General features: G+C 53.9%; 5 protein-coding genes and 1 non-coding gene across 6 annotated transcripts; 5 read left to right on the top strand and 1 right to left on the bottom strand.

Moving 5' to 3' along the window:
- Window positions 1-517: 517 nt before the first annotated feature.
- Window positions 518-1746, top strand: BDP81DRAFT_460020 (tetrahydrofolate dehydrogenase/cyclohydrolase; the record flags this gene model as incomplete). The annotated part of the gene is made up of 3 exons (XM_060593606.1): window positions 518-723; window positions 862-1594; window positions 1654-1746. The coding sequence occupies 3 exons, from the start codon at window positions 518-520 to the stop codon at window positions 1744-1746; spliced, it is 1032 nt and encodes a 343-aa protein (XP_060446978.1).
- A 4723-nt stretch (window positions 1747-6469) lies between these two features.
- On the top strand, window positions 6470-9142 carry BDP81DRAFT_316208 (uncharacterized protein; the record flags this gene model as incomplete). The annotated part of the gene is made up of 2 exons (XM_060584157.1): window positions 6470-7207; window positions 7259-9142. The coding sequence occupies 2 exons, from the start codon at window positions 6470-6472 to the stop codon at window positions 9140-9142; spliced, it is 2622 nt and encodes an 873-aa protein (XP_060446977.1).
- Window positions 9143-10660: 1518 nt separating this feature from the next.
- Window positions 10661-11170, top strand: BDP81DRAFT_448413 (uncharacterized protein; the record flags this gene model as incomplete). The annotated part of the gene is made up of 1 exon (XM_060592296.1): window positions 10661-11170. The coding sequence occupies one exon, from the start codon at window positions 10661-10663 to the stop codon at window positions 11168-11170; it is 510 nt and encodes a 169-aa protein (XP_060446976.1).
- Window positions 11171-11593: 423 nt separating this feature from the next.
- BDP81DRAFT_207023 (GPN-loop GTPase) lies at window positions 11594-13029 on the bottom strand. The gene is made up of 2 exons (XM_060582620.1): window positions 12770-13029; window positions 11594-12612 (listed from the first exon to the last, which is right to left on the bottom strand). The coding sequence occupies exons 1-2, from the start codon at window positions 12815-12817 to the stop codon at window positions 11767-11769; spliced, it is 894 nt and encodes a 297-aa protein (XP_060446975.1). The 5' UTR covers window positions 12818-13029; the 3' UTR covers window positions 11594-11766.
- Window positions 13030-15207: 2178 nt separating this feature from the next.
- BDP81DRAFT_448411 (S-adenosylmethionine synthetase) lies at window positions 15208-16538 on the top strand (the record flags this gene model as incomplete). Its single annotated transcript, XM_060592295.1, has 3 exons — window positions 15208-15285; window positions 15358-16023; window positions 16077-16538. 3 exons carry the CDS (start codon window positions 15208-15210, stop codon window positions 16536-16538), a joined length of 1206 nt encoding a protein of 401 aa, XP_060446974.1.
- Window positions 16539-17733: 1195 nt separating this feature from the next.
- Window positions 17734-17832, top strand: BDP81DRAFT_t135. The gene has a single exon. It is a non-coding gene; the product is annotated as a tRNA-Leu (tRNA).
- Window positions 17833-19501: the final 1669 nt, after the last annotated feature.

The following is a 19501-nucleotide window of genomic DNA, read 5'->3' as shown; positions in this document are numbered from 1 at the left end:
AATTGCGACAGATGGAAACGGCTACCGACTAGTCCTAATTGGGTAAGAGGGAATGGAGGGGTAACACAGACGGGACTGCGCAAGGGCCGCGGGGTCCTGTGCCAGCAACAGAGGGAAAAAAAATTTGGACGTCGAAGTCGGAGCGTGCCCCTCCAAAAGACTCGGAGCCATTCAGCTTCACTTGATTAACCTTTCTTCACCTTCGCTGCCCAATACCGCATGAAAAGTCGGATTTCGAATCCAGATCGATTGCCACTCCCGTATCCGCCGTAATATTGGTCACTTGAACCAGTGAGTCTTCCCTCCTTCACTCCCGACATGCCTCTAGAACGCGGCATCGCGGGGTCGGAGGTGGTGGGGCTTTTTACAAGTACTAATTCGGGGATAGAAGCCGACGGGCAACTCACTCCAACCACATATGTGAGTGAAGGGTCTTATCAGCCGAGAATGAGAACCCGACTAATAATGCTTGACAGCTGCGTATCAAAACTGGAGATTTTGCTCTTTTCCATATAAGATGGCCTCCAACGAAGCTGTGCCCAAGACCTGCAAGGTCATTCTGGCCGACACCATCGCCAAGCGTCTCCTGGCTGAGGTCCATGAGACCCTCGCCAAGGTGCAGGGCAACGGCGCCTCCAAGCCCACCCTGGCGGCGTTCCTGGCAAACGACGATCCGGCTGCGTTGCAGTATGCTGAGTGGTCCAAGAAGACCTGCGTCGAAAAGTAGGCGAAACAAACCCTTTTGTCGCTGTAGAGACAAGTCGTCTTTGCGCATGTGTGTGACAAGACATGTATAAACAAAAAAAATGCAAAATTGGATGCAAAAGGTAGCTGACGAGACGGTGTTCACCCCCTTTCCAGCGGCTTCGACTTTGACCTGCGCCGTGTCGACAAGGAGCAGCTCGAGGAAAGAATCACCGAGGCCAACGAGGACGACAAGGTCGACGGCATCATCGTCTACTACCCCATCTTCCCGGGCAACCCCCTCCAGGACAAGTACATCCAGGAGACTGTCTCCCTGGCAAAGGACGTCGAGGGCCTCTGCCACCAGCATATTTTCAACATGTACCACAACGCCCGCTTCCTCGACCCCCCCGCGAACCTGAGAAAGTCCATCCTCCCCTGCACGCCCCTCGCCGTCGTCAAGATCCTCGAGCACCTCCAGATCTACAACCCCATCCTCGCCTACGGCAACCGCCTGTTCGGCAAGACAATCACCGTCATCAACCGCTCCGAGGTCAACGGCCGGCCCTTGGCCGCCCTGCTCGCCAACGACGGCGCCACGGTGTACTCGGTCGACATCACCGGCGTCCAGCTCTTCACCCGCGGCAAGGGCATCAAGCAGATCCGCCACCAGGTCCAGAACAAGGAGGGCTGGGGCCTGGAGCAGGTCCTCCCCCTCAGCGACGTCATCATCGGCGGCGTCCCCAGCGAGAAGTACAAGATCTCGACTGACCTTATTCGCGAGGGTGCCGTCTGCATCAACTTTTCCTCCCACCGCAACTTTGACGCGCCCACCGTCAAGGAGAAGGCGGCCATCTACGTCCCGTCAGTTGGCAAGGTCACGATTGCGTGTCTTTTGAGAAACTTGGTGGTATGTAGCACTACTAATCACATTTATCTTGGAAACCCCGTGCCTAACTTTTCTCACAGCGCCTCATCGCCAACCGTCCCACGACCAAGGACAATGGCAACGAGGATGCCTCCACTGCGCAAGCTAGAAGCGAGGCGTTCACTGAGGGCTAAATCAGCGTTGTCGCATAGCCCACCGGCAAGATGGGAATACAAATGGCACAAGGGCTGCCATCTAAAAGCATTATGGACTGTTTATACGTGGTCAGCCATACGGGAGGATCACTGGAATTGGCATTGAGGGCTGGCGAAAAGATACAGAAAACAGCATAGACTATTGGGTATATCCGGACATTTTAAGATCAAGATAGAAGAAAAAACAAGACACGCGCGTCTACCCGTGTCACAATTGAGGGAGTTGGAACATGGCGTGCCGTCGATCTGCTTCTTTTTTGCATGACATTGTCAAGTCAAAGATGATGCCATCATCATGTGGATATTCATGCTGTTCGAGACAATGCGGCTGTCGTCAGACGCATTGCTTGACGGGATCTGAGACATATAAAGGGACCGGGCCCAGGCCCTCGGGAACATCATCTGGGTACATTCCAGCTTCCCAAATATGCGGAGCGAAAGTATCAAGCACGCCACAACAGGCCATACGACAAATGAACAGTTCGTCATGACTTCCTAGTCATCGTGAGAGTTTATTGCCGGCGTGGTGGTCGCGTAGAACTCTCGGGGAATATTCACTGTCTTTGATTGGAAAGGGACAGAGCCCCAAGACTCCAAGACGAATCGAGATTGGCGACGAGATCTGGGCGCAACGCCTCATTGACCGGTGCGTAGGGCAAGCGATTCAATATTGGGGCTACTGGCTCATGCCATCGTAAATGAGATTGGTGGAAAGCCATTCATCGACATTCACGAACCTGCTCTCGTTGGGGTTACAGACCACGAGCGTAGTGTGGAGAATATGTTCGCGGCTTGCCATATTCTTCCGCAAGTTCCCCCGCGCTCGGGATGCCCGTCCCGTCCATGGAAGGCATGGTCCAGTAGTTTGAGGGTGGCAAGGATGCTGCTGGTTTGAAGTTACGACGGATCGCTGGATTCACCCAAGATTTGCGATGAGATGGTTGGCGTCGAGATTGGGTCGGCGACTAGAGTCAATGCAAATAAGGAGAGAAAATTTTGTTAGATAGACGAGCGCGGTATATGTGACCTGTAGTAAGAATCGACCGGGCGATGCCTGTGTCAAGTTAAAGATGCATGGCGTCACTGCAGAGTTGCGAATTTGGGACAGTGACACTGGTGGGAGAGACGCGTTGGCGCGCAACGGAGTGGGAGTGGGAGCGCTGAGGTACCATTGGTATCCCATCTTCCAAGTCGTTCTCTCGTTCTGGCTCCTATCGGCCTAGGCGCGTTACAGGCAAATTCAGCCCAGGGTGAAATGCAACACAGTGCATCCGACAAAGGTAATTGCTGAGAAAAGGCTGTAGGCGCAACCCAGCAGTAAATTGGAATGGGATGGATGCGCCGATATCCGTAGTGTACGGAATACTCGAATAAGGATTGCCAACATTCCAGAAACCGCGAGGAATTTGGCAAGTATGGCTCGGTTGTTCGATCGTTGATTCAGTATTGGTGCCCCGCCCGCATCCAACGGTCTGGGAGTTTGCATGGGTGCCAAATAGGCCGCTAGAACTTGAGAGGAGCCTCCGTCAGGGTCGAGTCTCAGTCGAAGTCGGAGGAAAGCTTCAGATCATTGCCAAAGTAGGGCAGCAGTTGAGGAGTCCGAGGCCAATATCTCCACAGGTCTACGGATACGGAGTAGAGTCTAAAGACCAAGGTCATCAACGAGGTTGTGATGAAGCTTAACCTAGGTCGGATGGGTTCGTCTTAAATGGAGATCTGACGGCCTTTTGCTCGATCAGTACCGGATTCCCGCGGTGCGTCCACAAATGGAACGAGAGGCGGTTGAGATGTCCTGGGAGCGCAGCCAGGGTTCTGCATGCGGAAGGCTGATGAATTGCCGAGATTTGCGTCAACGTTCCAAGACTCCACCACCGTGCGAGTGCGGTTTTCTCCATGAGCTCCTGTCCAGTGCCCCGTGCCCCGTTCCTGTGCAGGCCGTTGCACCTGCTGTTCTGCACCCAGTCAGCTCACAGGAAGGAGGAAGGAAGGAGGCACCGAAGACTTGCACCTGCTCCCTTTCTCTAAATTTTGGTAAGGAAGGTGGGAAGGTGTAAAGTACTCCGTACCCTACCTAGGTACTTTGAAATTTGTACCCATCGCAGAAGATGCCGGGGCCCGGGACTGTTTCTTTCCTTGACGCAGCTCCACTTGTTGTGTGCCAAGTCCACTTCTAGTCTTCCACTTGCTAGCCAATGCTTGAAAGGAACCGGGGGGCCCAGGACCTTAAGGGTAAGTTCATTCTTCGGGTCCAATCATCCTGGCAGTTCCAACTTTCATGCCAGGCACCGCAGGGCAGCACCTGCAGGAAAGCAACCGCAGAAAAGGAACCACGCTGTCCCAACAGGGGCTACGGGCCCAGTTCAGCAACGCCAGGAACACTGCGAGATGCGAACTACGAACTACGAACTACGGATACCTTACGAATCCATGGAGGCAGCGCTGTTGTCGCTTCGCATTGGTGCTTCGGAGTGGACAGCCTACAGAAAGATGCAAGGTCCCATGGAAGTTTCCGACTGGTAACGCCGCTGGGAAGAGAAAGGAACGAGACCCGCACACGACCGCCCCGCCGCCATCGCGAACCCCCCATGTGCAGCCATGCTGCTCTAGCAAGCCACCGCGGGCTAGGGTCGAAGCGGCCGGTCAAGGGGGGAGCAGACCAAGTGCGAACCAGGTTGTGAAGTTGCGCGCGAGCATTGGTCTCCTTCTCTGTTGGAGCAAGAGATTTGAAAATTTTACGAACGGAAGGGCTGCTGGACATGGGGAATGTCTGTTCCCTGTCCTAGCTATTTCGCGAATTAAGAGACGCGGGAAGAAGATGATGACTTGACCGGAAGCGAGACATCAGGCAATGGGGCCAGACCAGCACGCTCTCAGACTCAGACTGAGCAGTCAAGCAGTAATAACGTGGACTGGGGCTCTATTAGGAGAGGGACCGACCGACATGATGAGCATCGGATGCCACGCGACAGCTGCAGTTTACGGCCCAGAGAAGCCCCTTTGACGGGCATTGTTCTTCCTGTCAGTGTCACTTGCGCGTCTACTCCGTACGTACTACGGGAATCGGGATGCTATTATGTACGGTTACTTTGTACAAACAAGACCACGGGCTTTCCGTACCACGCACTTGTTCCTCACTCCTCGCAGTCAGCTCGCCGATCAACAAGCCAAGACCGTTCTCGGCAGCTGGCTACTGCAGCGCAAGTACGAATACATTATTACTTTTTTCCCATCAGGCTCGGTCCAGGCTTCGCCCGTCCGCACTCGTGCAGCCTGTCATTCCCACGCCCGTTCGCTTCCAAAGAAAAAGGTACCTGCCTACCTTACTCGATACTCCGTACTCTACACCTTTCAGGTGCGGCATAGTGTACTTGTACTCTCTGCGTGTGTAATAAACACACGCAGCACAATTGCTACAGCAAAGCAAGTAAGTACCTTTCATTGGATTGTACGCATCAACTGCCGCCTCAGGTCTCGAGCCCTCCTGCGATCCTGCTCTGCCCGGCGTGTGCTGTATACTCCGTACGCATATGTACGCATACTCGATCCCTGGGCCGCTCATCTCCCGCAGCCTGCCATCTTATCTTGCTTGCACAGCCAACGCAGATCAGTGAAGGGGAAATGAACGGCAGCCACGAGGCATTCACCAGGCTCATCTTCGACCCTTAACCTACACTTCCTCTCGTTTTGTACGGAATACTTGTGCTTTGCTCCTGCGGCTGCTACAACTGCACCTCAGCGAGAGACAGGACAAGCACTAGAGCACCCGCTGCATGTCTCACAAACATCGGTACCGTCTCATTGGTCGACTTTCTCGATAATTTCAAACATCCTGCGGGGCCCCCCATCGCTTTCGCGCCCCAAAACCACCAGCTGCAACCCCTTAAACTTGGAGCCTGTCGCGACACAGCTGTGCATCATCACCCCAACACGTTGCAAGAGGAGGACAAGAAGGGGAGAGAAAAGCCGGATTCGCTCACAACGGACGCCGTTTGCTCTTGCATCCCGATTTCTTTCTTCCTTCGACGACAGACCGGCACCTCGACTTCCTCGGTCCGGCCACCTACCCCGGCCACTGCAGCCTGTTTGCTGCCTTTGCGCATGTATACGACGAACGACGTCTCTATTCCCGCAAACGGACTCCCACTTGCTGCCACGCTTCTACACTCAGCGCCCGCAAAAGCCACCACCCAATCTCGCATATCTACGGCGGTGCCCCAAGGAGACCGACTCTCAACGACATTTCCGACGGTTCTTGTTCAACCTGCACTTTTGCCTCGAACCCCGCCAAAACTTCCGCGACTTGCTTGTAGCACGTTTAGCTTCATCTGATCTGGTTGCAAACCTGACAACCAGCTCGACCCTGGAAACCAACTCTTAATCCATCCGAATCACGACCGAACGGGCCACGGGCCAAGCAGACGTGGGCAACGTTTTGACTTTGCCCGAAACTTTGCCCAGATGCCTTCGTCCTGACTGTTGCTTATTGTTTACAAAGAGTGACTGTCCATTGAGGTTCTTGCGCCTTTGAAAGTTTACCGGTTAATTGCAGCTAGTCCCGTTGGGGACCGACTCGCTTTGTGTCGCTAGACTCCACGACCGCTGCAACGACAATCAACGTCTTGCAGCTTAGATCAAACACTGCGCAGGAGGCTGCACAAACGGTACCTGAGTCGTTTGCAACCAATTCTGGCCATCAACAACAATGGCAACTCAGACTTTAAACGCCCACGCGGGCCATGCTCACTCGAGCTCCACCTCATCGTATCCCCCGCGGCCTGCCTCTCCTACATTGACGAATCCCGACATGATTCTACCCGACTACGATCGCTCGCCCTCTCCCGACCGGTCCCATTCTCCGCTGACAATGTGGAAGAATTCGCATGCTGTCGATATGAACATGCAGTTCCAATTCCCTCCCAGCGCATATATCGCCGGCCCCATCACTCCTACGACACCAATAATATACGGAAACGGAACTATGCTGTCCGATATTGGTGAGGTAACCGAGGCCGAGAGCACGCCCGGGAGGAGATCACGCCCGACTTCGGTGATCTGGTCAAGGCCCAATAATCGAGGCGGCGACGATTTACGACAGCCACAATCACCCACTAAGATGCTTGAAAGCTTGAAGAAACGGGCGGCTCAAGCGACGCGTTCGCGCCGGTCTTCCGTAGAGTCCACGAGCACCATCACCACCACTCAAGATCACAACGCCATGTTTGCCGACTTTGACGACACCGTAAGCGTCGACGACAGCAACTTCCAGGGCGACGACGAAGAGAGTGTGGCAGAATCATATGCGGAGGATGTATCTGTCCACCAGGCACACGTCATACATCGACCACCCAGTGAATCTCTCGACGACCCCAACAGGTACTCGACCGCGCTCATCAGTCGACGAGCGGAGCAGATTCTGGCGAATGCCAAGCGGAGGCTGACGGTAGGTTTTGGCTCCGGTGAAATAGTAAGAAGGGCAGGCTGACATTTCCAGACCATGGAAGGCAACTTGTCGAGAGCGCGAAGCTCCTTGAGTATCTCAACTCCTTCCATGTCTTCGTTCGACGGCAACAACTCGACCCCGTCTCCCACGATTCTGCGCCCTGCCTCATCAGCAACATCGCCAACGTCTATTCACGGGCACGCAAGGATGTTGAGTGATACGTCTCTCAACTACGACACAGGCAATAACGGCACTGTCCCAAGAAGGTCCGCCAGTGCCATGGGAGCGGCCGGAGGCTATCGACAACCGTACTCCGTGCGTAAGAACGTTCACGATTCTACGTTGGAACGCCTGAACTCTGGAGGGGAGGGTCAGTCCCGTTACAAGGCGGCCCAAGAAATAAGCCTGGAACCCCTTGGCGAGGATGAAGTCGCACAAGAGATCCACTCAGGAAGCGATGATACTAAGCGTGAAAGCTTGCTGAGCCCGGCACTCAGTTCCTCGAGCCGCGATCGACCTTTGGTGCGCTCAGCATCGGTAGCGCAGATGCGCGATCTGAAGGGACAGGTAAAAGATCTAAAAGGCAAGATCTCGTCCCTGAGAGAGCAGGCCCGCGCGGACACAATGCGACGACGCAGTCTCCAAAGTTTACGAACGCCAAGCCCCTTTACTCATGCGCAGGTTGATCAGTGGTACGCCAAATCTCAAGATCAGCAATCGCCGCCCTTGACTGCTACGTCGGACAAGAACCCATGGAATGCCGATGCAGTCAGTGTTGACGGGCTGGTCCAAGAGCGGGAGTTCCCATCCGATGTACTAGTCGAGCTACAGGAGCCTTCGATCGTGGAAGACAACGAGTCCGTGGCAGACGAGTATGACGCAGCCCAAGAAGCCATCCGGCTGGAAGAGCGACAAAAGGCCCTCGATGCTATGGAGGCAAACAAGGACCAGGATGACGCAGTTGACGATGACGAAGACGATATCTCTGATATGCACACTGAAGATGGCTTCGAAGATAGTGTGCAGGTCCAAGAGGGAGGAGGATATGACAGCGAGAGTGGCGACTCCCTTTACCACGATACGGTCCAGACTTTCTTGTCCCACGAAGATCGAGAAGACGCTTTCGATTACGAACACTTCTTCCTCCACAGTGCACTGGGCAACCTGAGCCAACAGCGTAGGGGCAGCGTTAGTTCCGAAAGCTCCGTCGAGACGACCCGCGGACCGATGACGTCGGATGAGTCGATTCGGCCAAGATCACACCATCGCAGAGGCAGCGGCGACACTATCTCAACCATTGAGTCTTTTGCCACGGCTCGCTCGGGGCGAGGCAGCAGAATCAGTACAAACGATGTTAGCGAGGACCTGAGACACGGTATTCTTACTCCACCGAGCGTCAGCCCGATCAGTGAGCACACTGAGAGCCCCCCAACTGCCAAGCGGTCAACTATTGGCAGCACTATGGGTGGCGAGGACGTTCTGGAGGAACCGAGGACACGCGCGCGCGCTGGTTCCATGGCCTACCGTCGACCGATGAGTACCCAAGCAACGATGGGTCACCGTCCGTCGACTGCTTCCTTCGACTCCACGGGTACCAACCGAAGCTTCCCGTTGGTGGGTAAGGCGCGCGTTAGCGTCGGTGTTCTTACACCTCAGGGCTCTCCCGAGCTGGAGCTGAAGACGATTTCTGATGCTCTCATGAGCGAGACCGCTAGCATATGCGACAAGGAGAGTATGCATACTCCTGATCAGCTTGCGCCCATGGAAGCACTGGCCAAGGAGGACCAGATCCTTGTCGAACGCTTCGTTGCCAGCCTTGGGAGGTGCGTGCTCGCAATGAGCGAGGCTGGTAAGGCATCATCGGGGAGTCGGATGTACAGAAGACGCATCGATACGGCTCGCCGGATCTTGGAGGGCATGGGCGAAACTTCATAATGGTTTCATTGTTCTTTTCATGTCGATGATCTATTGGACCCGTTCGAGTCCAAACAGTAATAGGGGCTAGGCTGCATGACGCAGCGACAGCAACAGGTCAAGGACATCAAACATTGTTGTCTAAAACGAATAACTGATAATGTCAAATGAAAAGTGGGAGGCTGCGATTGAAGGGGGGAACGGAGCTGGGCGGAGGAAGCTTGTCATTTTCCACGCAAACCAAATCGGTTGACGATTCATTTCCTATTTCGACTTCGATACCCTTCTTGTACGTTCTTACAGCTGCGTATCAGCTGGTACATTTCTCTTCTTGTATCTCGTCTATTCATCTGCACAAGAGCTGCTTACCTTTCCTTTGTTCCAAAGAAGACTCGACGTCTGAAGCGTTTCTTCAAGAATACCAGTGCTGGGAGCGTGTATCATTTAAAGAGAGACCTGGACGGTTCTTGTTTACCTTTCGAGTCTTTAGCCTAGTTCAAGAGTACTACGCAATAGCTTATTTTTTGCCAACTATTCCGGGATATCTCATTTTCTCAATAAGAGCAGTAACGTGTTTATTCACTCATTTCCCTAGTTAATCGATTTCAGGGACTTTGTCCTAGACTTATTTCTAAAGACTGACCTGTCACCTTTCCTCAGAGTCGAAGCTGGACCTTGCCACCCAGGATTGGAGCTCGAGCGCAAGGGACTTGGGCCGGGTATCTCCTGTTTTGCTACCTTGCATGAGCACATGCTCTGGCATCATCTAACAAAGTACATTGCAATTCAAATGAGTTCTTCGAGTACTAGTTGTAGTCACGTTTAGAATGTTTGAGCCCTGGTCTTTAAATTTAACACTAGCGCCTGGTGTCCTTGTCTAGATGTCATCACGTCGGTGCTTGTCCCCTTCCCACATGCTTGGGGAATGAACGTCGCAAGTTTAGCGTCGTCCACTCATCTGTCTTCCCCACTTGGGGAGAAAAGCAGCACCAAGTTCCAACACACCACTTTCTTGAGTGCACACCACATTTGCTTGTGCTCGTGCTTTTGATTTGCTTTGCTTGCGCTCTCCAAGGGTCCAACTCCACCTTCCTTCCTGGCCCATTTCCATTTTCCCTCCACCCATCCACACAGAGACCCGGTTCGCCAAACCTCACCGCAACCGTTTTTTCTTCTTCTTTTCGTGTCTGTTTATTAGTGTTCAGGCTCTGAGCTGCGAACATCATCTTGACACAAAGACTGCATCTTCTCGTTGGGTACATCTGGTGACGGGCATCAAAGAGGCACACACGCTCCTCCACAACAGAAAGCACGCACGCGACTGGAAGCAAAAGAAACGATAGCTACAACACACGAGCAGACCAGCGAGAAACCAGAGAAAGAACGTAACAGGGGAAAATAACACGTATCAACAAACCCTCTACAACCGCTCCAACCGCTCCAATCACTCCAACGACGAGACAAACTTTGAGGAAAAGCTTCCGCCCAAAGCCCACCACAGAAAATCAACAAGGACAAGAAAACAATCAACACCTCAAGATGGCCGAACCCTCAATCACAAACTTCCTCCTGCGCTCCCTCCTCCCCCCCGACGCCGCCGACTTTATCCACAAAAACGCCCTGCACCCCTCCTCGCCCCTGCAACACCTCAAATCCCAAGCTCTGAGCGCCGCCTCCCGCGCGTTCGACGAGCTCTACCCGTACCTCGCGCCCGCCGTCGACGCGACGCTCGACTTTTTACACTCGTCGCCCGAGCTCGTGTCTTTCGCGGTGCTGCTCGCGCTGCTGGCCGCGACGGTCATCGTGCTGAACTGGATCCGGCGGGTGGTTGCGTTTTGGACGGCGCTGGTGCTGCGGCTTGCGTTTTGGGGTGGGGTGGTTGTTGTCGTTGCGGCGGTGTGGCAGAGGGGCGTGTTTGAGACGGCGAGGGACGCTGTTGTTTTGGGCGGGAAAGTTGTTGGGTTTGCGGCTGCTGCGAAGGATGTTTGGGTTAGTGAGTATAGACGGTATGAGGAGGAGACGAAGGTGCAGGGGAATAAGTATCGGTGAGGGGGACGACACAATGAGAGAAGAAACTTCGCTGAGCAGTCTGGGAGAAAGTTGCTGGAAATCGAATGGTGGGATATACCCCGGGGAAAGGAAGACGTTGGATTGTTTTGGAGAAGGGGGGATATGATTGTACAAGGCCTACGCAATTGGGCATGATGGCGATATTCAACCTGTTGGTAACAACGCCCAAGGCCATGGGGACGACTACAGTACCATGGAATGGGGTTCACGAGACTGGATAAGCATCGCATAGCTGACGGAAGATTGAAGACGAGAAGCTCCGTCACGGCTCAGGACCAAGCAGGCAAATGATACACGCTACAGTGGCAGGCAGAGGGACAATGCCAAGGAATGTTGTTGTCGGACACAATTATGAATGAGTTCAATGGATAAACAAATACCAACGCCAACGCTATGCAACCATCTATATCTCCCTAACCTTCTGTTTTTTCGTCAATCTGCCATTCATCTTGGGGGTTCAGGCGCCTGGAAAATGTTCACTCCCACGGTCACAGCCACGCGAAAGCCATGGAAACGCAAGCCCTGGGTATCAGGAAACAGCCTCGTCTGCCTCCTGTGACAACCAAGAACCGAGCTCAGTCGTCCTGCGGCTCGTCAAACTCCGCATCCTTGAGCTCCTTGGGCTCCTGCGCCTCGTGGTACTGAATAATATCATCCACATAGCTCAAAATGGCCCCGACGCTGTCCTCGTCCGTGTTATCCAGCTTCAGGTAGTTGACCATGCTGAAGCTCTCAATCAAACCCGCAACAGCCCGATTCAGCCTCTGAAAACTCCGTCCGCGCATAACGAGGTCGCGATCGTGCACCTCGCCGCGGCCGTCGTCGGGCTCGCCGCCCGCGGCGGCGATGGAGATGGGGTCGTCGTCGAGGAGACCCGTGTCGGGCGTGAGGAAGCGCTTGAGGTCCTTTTTGCGGACCTGGTCTTTGACGAGGTCCATTTTGGAGAGGACGTTGATGTGCGGGATCTCGAGCATGATCATGGCGGACATGGCCGACAGGGTGCCGGCGAAGAATTTGGCGCGGTCGACGACAAAGGTCGCTTCGAGGAGGTAGGCGGCGCAGAGGCGGATGTCGAGGCTGCCCGGCTGGGAGAGGAAGCGGGCGAGGGCCGGGAGGATGGGGATGTGGGTGTAGAGCTCGATCTGGCCCGGCATGTCAAAGATGATGAGGTACTCTTCTGTGAGGCTGTCGAGGGCTTCGGTGAGGAAGTCGAGGTTCTCCATGAGGAACTCGAAGCAGTAGATGAGGCCGCCGTTGGGGCCGAGGCCGACCTCTTCCATTGCGTCGTGGAGGGAGATGAGGTCTTTGATGTCGAGGTCGGGGGCGTGCTCAAAGGACTCGGCGGCCGGGTCGAGGTTGACGTAGAAGGCGGAACGGCGGTTGAGGTTCAGGTGGGTTATGAGGGAGGCGCAGAAGGTGGACTGGTCGGATGGAATGTCAGCTTTCGGGAGGCCATTTGGAGGAGGGCGTAGCCGGCGCTGCGGCTGGCGTAGGGGACGGCGGCTCTGGATGCCCGCACGGAGACCGGGCAACGGAGCGGAAGAAGGGGGGGGGGGGGGGGTGTCTTTGAGAACTGACCTTGCCGGCCCCGGCCGGGCCCATGACCATGACGCCGTACTTGGACATGATGGCGTTCGGGAGGGAGAATACGATGGGTGGTTCGTTTCGCGGGCCGAGGTTTGCGGGCAGATATGTAAGGGCAGAGCTAAGAAGAGGCTGTGTGTTTCTTCCTGATCGAGCGCCTGACTAGTCTGGCAGTGAGTGAGTATCGTGTGGTAGAGTAGGTAGCGGCAGCGGCAGCGGTTCGCGTGGGTGGGTGGGTGATGGTGGTGGTGGTGATGGTGGCCTTGGATCGGCAGTCACTTGTCGCAGACTTTTTTGGCAGAGGAGTGATGGAAATTTACCCCGCCATGCAGGAACGGGCACGCGTCAAGGGTCGCGGTTGATGAGCAGCGTCTGTCTTTGCGCGCCACTTTAGGATCGTGGGAGACCCAGAGTGTCCGTACCTAAAGGTACCTTATCAAGTAAGATGAGGTAAGGTAGAGAAGCTTCACTGATTAAGGTGAGCTATTCGGCGAGCAACGAGGTGAAGAAAAATTGGATGCGACAAGGTTGCACTGTAACAGCAGCGCCGGTGCCGGGGATGGATGGCAAGCAAAAAAAAAAAGATTAAAAAAATTTGCTTCGCGCCGGCGGCGATAGCTTGCGATAAGAGACAACAGGATGCCAGCTCGAATGAGGTGGCCCGCCCCTTCCCATTCTCTCTGAAAGGCTGACAGTGAGAACAATGACGGGCGGCTTACTGCGGAATTACGGGCCAATGCCGCTCGCACGTGTAGAGCGCGGGAGGGGCATATTCTCACCAGGCTCATTAGAGATGTCATACAGCTTAGCTCCTAGTTGGGATTAGCCTGTTTCGGCGGGGGTTTCTCACTTGTCTCCAGAGGTATTGGAGGGGTGGCTTCGCAGTCATGTTCGGAATGCGAGTCTTTGCAGGAGGAATACGCCGAGGGAGTCACTACCTATTATTGTAGAGGACACATTCAGATGCACATGAGAATGGAGGATTAGAGGATGGGAATGTCGCCGAGAAGTGTGCGCGTGCCGTTGACATTCCGAACCTTGACCAGGGGGCATTATTGCTCAGTCTCGGAATATCGATCAACTCGCGTGTCTTATCCAGGAAGAAAGGGGCGCCTTGCGGATTGTCATTGCTTGACAATGCATTGGTAGGAAAGACAGAACTAGAAGAGTCTGAAAAGAAACAGTCTCTGGTCAGCAAAGTTCCCGTGGAGAGTTTCAGCTCCCGTGCTTGTCCACAGCAATTGCGCGATGCACTGCTTCTTATGTCCCGTACTTTGCTTACCTATACAAATGTTAGTTTTATGAGGCGAGGATAAGGTTCTGAACACCACTAGGCTTGTGCTGGCCTTGGCCGGGAGGGACAAAAGGCTAGGGGGAAAATGGAAAGGACGAAACAGAGGAAGCCCGAGCTCCCTCGGGGAACGATCACCGCTGCTCTCGTTGGAGTGCGTATCCTGGTGACTGTGTAAATCCGAGCTTTTGCTCCCTTCTACGGGCAGTTGAGGAAGAGGCCAGCAAGCCAGGCCGCCCTGATACCACTATCTTGTTGAACCGCAACTCACCGGCCAAGCGGTGGCCGTAGCGGTACACGGGGGTGCTGTAATGTGGCCTGAAGAGTGTTTGGAACGGTGCCTTTTCTGCTAATGAGAGTGTGCCTGACTGACACAGGTCACAGATATGCTGCGAAGGTGAAGGCGGTCAAGGGAGAGAAGTCGTGAGGATGGCGCAATCTGGAGAATTTTGGACCCTCCCCCTCGACAGGGCTGGTACATAGACATGGAGGGGTTGACCGGCGAATATACCTTCCCACCACCTTAATTTACTATGCTTGTGTGGGTACCTTCCCTACCGCCCGGCTCCTCGGCCAATGTCTCCCACGAATAGTGCCTCAAATCCGCTTGAGCTTTTGGTACGGAACCAAAAGGTACATCCAGATACTCCCGTACAGAGGAGGTACCTTAGAGGGGAGCAGGAGCAAGAGGAGAGGAGCAAGTGAGGAGCAAGTGAGGAGCGAGATTTTCTTCCCAACCGGCCATCCCAAGTCCCAAGTCGGGTCCCAAAGTCCCCATCCCCAGGTCGCGCTGCTCGTCTTGTGTTTCTTTTAAAACCCGAACGGCCACATCTTCCTCTTCCTCCTTTCGCACTCTTTCCTCCTTCTACATCCACAAGCCTCACCTTCCTCCGTGTCCCTTCTCTCCATCCCAAAAGGTAAGCAATTGACTTTGCGTTGAGCTTCTCTTCGCTCCACGCAGACCCAGAGAAAAGAGAACAAACGGCTGACCCATTGAATCCAGAAGTAGCTTTTACCCATTGCTGTCTTCATAGCCCCTCGGAACCCCGCGTCGGTATTTTTTCACGGCACCGAACTCCTCAAACTTTTTTCTTCTCTTCACATCTTTTCACATACACACTCCCACACATATCTATACAAGATGTCTGCTACCAAGGGTGTCAACGGCAACGGCATTGCCAGCCGCACGCACTACAACGAGGGCAACTTCCTCTTCACCGTAAGCAAAATCTTTCGGTCGCTAATTGCCGACCGTCCTTATGCCGAATACCCATGCTAACTCCCGATATAGTCCGAGTCTGTTGGTGAGGGTCACCCCGACAAGATCGCCGATCAGGTCTCCGATGCCATCCTCGACGCCTGCCTGAGAGAGGACCCCCTCTCCAAGGTCGCTTGCGAGACCGCCACCAAGACCGGTATGATCATGGTCTTCGGTGAGATCACCACCAAGGCCAAGCTCGACTACCAGAAGGTCGTCCGTGACGCCGTCAAGGACATCGGCTACGATGACTCCGCCAAGGGTTTCGACTACAAGACCCTCAACCTGCTCGTCGCCATTGAGCAGCAGTCCCCCGATATCGCCCAGGGTCTCCACTACGAGAAGGCCCTCGAGCAGCTCGGTGCCGGTGACCAGGGTATCATGTTCGGATACGCCACCGACGAGACCCCTGAGCTCTTCCCCCTCACCCTCCTCTTCGCCCACAAGCTCAACGCTGCCATGTCCGCTGCCCGCCGTGACGGCACCCTCCCCTGGCTCCGCCCCGACACCAAGACCCAGGTCACCATCGAGTACAAGCACGACAACGGTGCTGTTGTTCCCCTGCGCGTCGATACCGTTGTCGTCTCTGCCCAGCACGCTGAGGACATCACCACCGAGCAGCTCCGCAAGGAGATCAAGGAGAATATCATCAAGAAGGTCATCCCCGAGAAGTACCTTGACGACAAGACCGTCTACCACGTGAGTCCAACAATGTTGCGCTACTTCCTGGCCTCCGTGCTAACATTCATCAGATCCAACCCTCCGGCCTCTTCATCATTGGTGGCCCCCAGGGTGACGCCGGTTTGACCGGTCGCAAGATCATTGTCGACACCTACGGTGGCTGGGGTGCCCACGGTGGTGGTGCCTTCTCCGGCAAGGATTTCTCCAAGGTCGATCGCTCCGCTGCCTACGTCGGTCGCTGGATCGCCAAGTCCCTGGTCAACGCCGGCCTCGCCCGCCGTGCCCTTGTCCAGCTCTCGTACGCCATTGGTGTCGCTGAGCCCCTCTCCATCTACGTCGACACCTACGGCACCTCCGACAAGACCTCCGACGAGCTCGTCAAGATCATCCGTGACAACTTTGACCTCCGCCCCGGTGTCATTGTCCGCGAGCTCAGCCTGGACCGCCCCATCTACCTCCAGACCGCCAAGAACGGTCACTTCGGTACCAACCAGACCTTCACCTGGGAGCAGCCTAAGACTCTCAAGTTCTAAGTCATTTAGTACTGGACCGAGCAGGATTTCTTCAACAAGCTTCCTGCATTGCAACGACCTAGACGTTTATAATAATTTTGATATTCATGCGGACAGGCACTCAAACATGGCGTACGGTTCTCAACGAATCCCGGTTTCCAGCCTTTTCGGGTAAAGGCAACAACAACATCAAGACACGAGGGCGTGGTCTTTTTGGTAGGATCGTTTTTTCATATTATGTCAAATGGTGTTAAAAACAATCGGAACAAGGGAGCGGTGGCGTCTTTCAACAAAGACACAAAGCGGGTTACACAGGAACAAATCCTGAAGCGATTTTTTTCGTTTTCTTTTTTTCCAAAGTCACAAAAAGAGCAATGCATTATGAGAAAGATACCCTTCGGATTGTTCGAAAGGGGAACAAAGCATCTACAACGGCGTTAACGGGGAAACAAAAGAACTTCAACATCTTTTCTTTCCTGGTTTTCTAGCCGACCATCTCTTGCGCGGTTGAGGGTGGCAGAGGCGAATTAGCCGGGGGAGACAGGCCTCAGAGGTTATCTTTGGGCATGGGGATGATGTGAGGGGTGGGCTTGGAGAGAGCTCATGATTTGTAGATAGGTAGACCATTTGGCTACTGGCAATAGAGACGAGGATCTCACGAACTTGACGTCTACGACATGCAATTGTGAACCAATGAAGACGTGGACCAGACAACGGCTAGCACTTCTATCAAGCTTCACCGCCTGAATTTCACGACGTGTCTCGGGACGTCCCCTCGCAGATGACGAGATTCTAGAAGGAACCTAGTCTCAACGCGGGCGGGCTATCCTAGACATGTTTCTCAACCGCATGACGCGGGGCGCTACAGCGGTTGACACGCTGCCTGACTGTATCCTCGGATAGGGACAGAAACTGACTGTCCGTAGACTCAAAGTCGGACTTTCAGCATGCAGGACGGAAAGTCTAATTCGGAGTATACCTTTTCGAAGAACTTTCCGCCGGTCGGAGGAACCCTGCGAAAGAAACCCCTTTCCGCCAAATTGACGTGTCACAAAACGGGTGCCAAAAGTATCGCGGCCAACCTGCGATGAGAGCGATGCCGTCGACTTTCCAAGACACAGCATTGATCCTATATAGGACCCTTTCTCGATGCAGCCGTCACACAATGCCCGCCGGGTTCTGTGGAGCAATCCACCGGAGCTGGGCGACCTCACACGGAAGGGTGGCCGAGTTGGTTATGGCGCCAGGTTAAGGTCAGCTTAACATCTGTTTCCTGGTGGGGCAACCCGCGCGAGTTCGAGTCTCGTCCCTTTCAATTTTTGTCATTTCCGCTTCATATATGTAGCAGTGCTGGTGGCAATTCGTGTTTTTGTATTTTTGTGGTCTTGTATGTACTGGGAAATGATCAGTGAGTGATTGCTTGGGTTTTGGCGTGGTTCTTCATATTCAGCCATGTACTCTCGATTTAGACGAAGGAGACGCTTGGGTGGAGGTGTTATTTTCTTACACGCTTATGAATTCATCTAGGCAAGTGGTTGTCAGTCAATATTTCACTTTGAGACATTACTTGTCGTCAAACAGTTCGTAATATTCTGCGACCAAGCACAAAGACATTGAATCCTCCCTGTGTCACTTTCTCCAGCATCTTGATACGCGTACCAGGAACCATCATCATTCATATCCCATCTTGTCTCCCTTTCTTCCGAACAAACGTATCGCATTAGCACACCCCGTACCCAAATAAAGACATGAATAGACCTCTAACCTCCGGAGACCGTCACACAAACCCCGGGCCGCAAACACGGGAACCACGGGAATATGGAAAGTCTTCCGTCGATGAATGCGTCTCTGGGGCCCCGTGGCGGTCCATGAAGTTCGGAGGGCATTGTTCAGTAGCAAGGTTTGCGGCCCGGTTTCTGTTCCCGAAGTTGACGATTCTCCGGGGTGGTTTGCGTTGCGCAAGTAACGGTGAGAGAATGGGCATTTCTTAGCTCCACAAAGCGAAAAATGTGAACTTTGGCATTCCATCCCGAAGTCTTTTCATTCATGAGTTTCATTTGTCATTGCCAGTGTGTCAAGTGATCAATGTCAGCAACGATTTGATTTCCGCTTGGACGGTCCCCTCTTTTCGCTGTCGACTGAATGGTAACGGCTGACCTCAGCTGACGTTAAAATACCTGGACTCCTGGAGTTACCTCATACTAACATGTTACACAAAAGTTCGCGACAATAAGGCTGAAGCAGACTCGACCTGGCTGGGCGGAATACTTTCCTCTTCACGCTTCCCGTTTGGGATAGTCGTATCGACCGAAGTGAAGCACGATGGTATCCCGTGTGTAACCCCAAAACCCCCGATCTTGTCTCCATGTCGTTTCCTCCTAGAATTGATTGGGTGGCGCGCTGCTCCTGTGAAGCTTGTGACACAGATACGTGGTAGTAGCGTGCATACGATGAGATCTTCATCTACGGGGAGGCATGGGAGTGGTTCGAATGAAAAGGAAACAAGCACAAGGACAAGAGAGAAAGGAGTGAGGGAGAGGTTAGTGGTGGGGGGCTTAGGTTTTGGGCTTAACCTGGGAATATTAGGTCAAACCATCCCAACGGTACCCAACCAGAGACGAGGGGAAGCAGCTCCGTCTCAACGATGATTTGTGTAAGTCGTTGTGCGCTTGAGCCACTCATGTCTACGGCCGAATCGCATTTGGAGGTGGCCTGTTTGTAGAAAGCGACCTCGAAACACTTTCGGTTTTCATAGTGGATATCATGAATGCTGCAAGCGGACTCGCGCCGGCACATGAAGTTGTTGTTGTAGTTGTTGCTTTGAGGGCTAATCAATATCAGAGGGCTCATTGACACCAATCTACGGATACCGCCGTGTCAACTGCGTAATTTGGTGGATGGCGGTTCAGCGGAAGAAAGGTATAAGCCGATGTTCTTCTCATGAACATGTGTACCTGCCCGCCTTACAGTCTTGGCTTAGCTCT

This window comes from Colletotrichum phormii (assembly GCF_030913505.1).
Source record: "Colletotrichum phormii strain CBS 102054 chromosome Unknown BDP81scaffold_7, whole genome shotgun sequence".
Classification (NCBI taxonomy): Eukaryota; Fungi; Ascomycota; class Sordariomycetes; order Glomerellales; family Glomerellaceae; genus Colletotrichum; species Colletotrichum phormii.
Note: the sequence above shows the minus strand (reverse complement) of the source record. Positions and strands in the feature narration are given on the sequence as shown.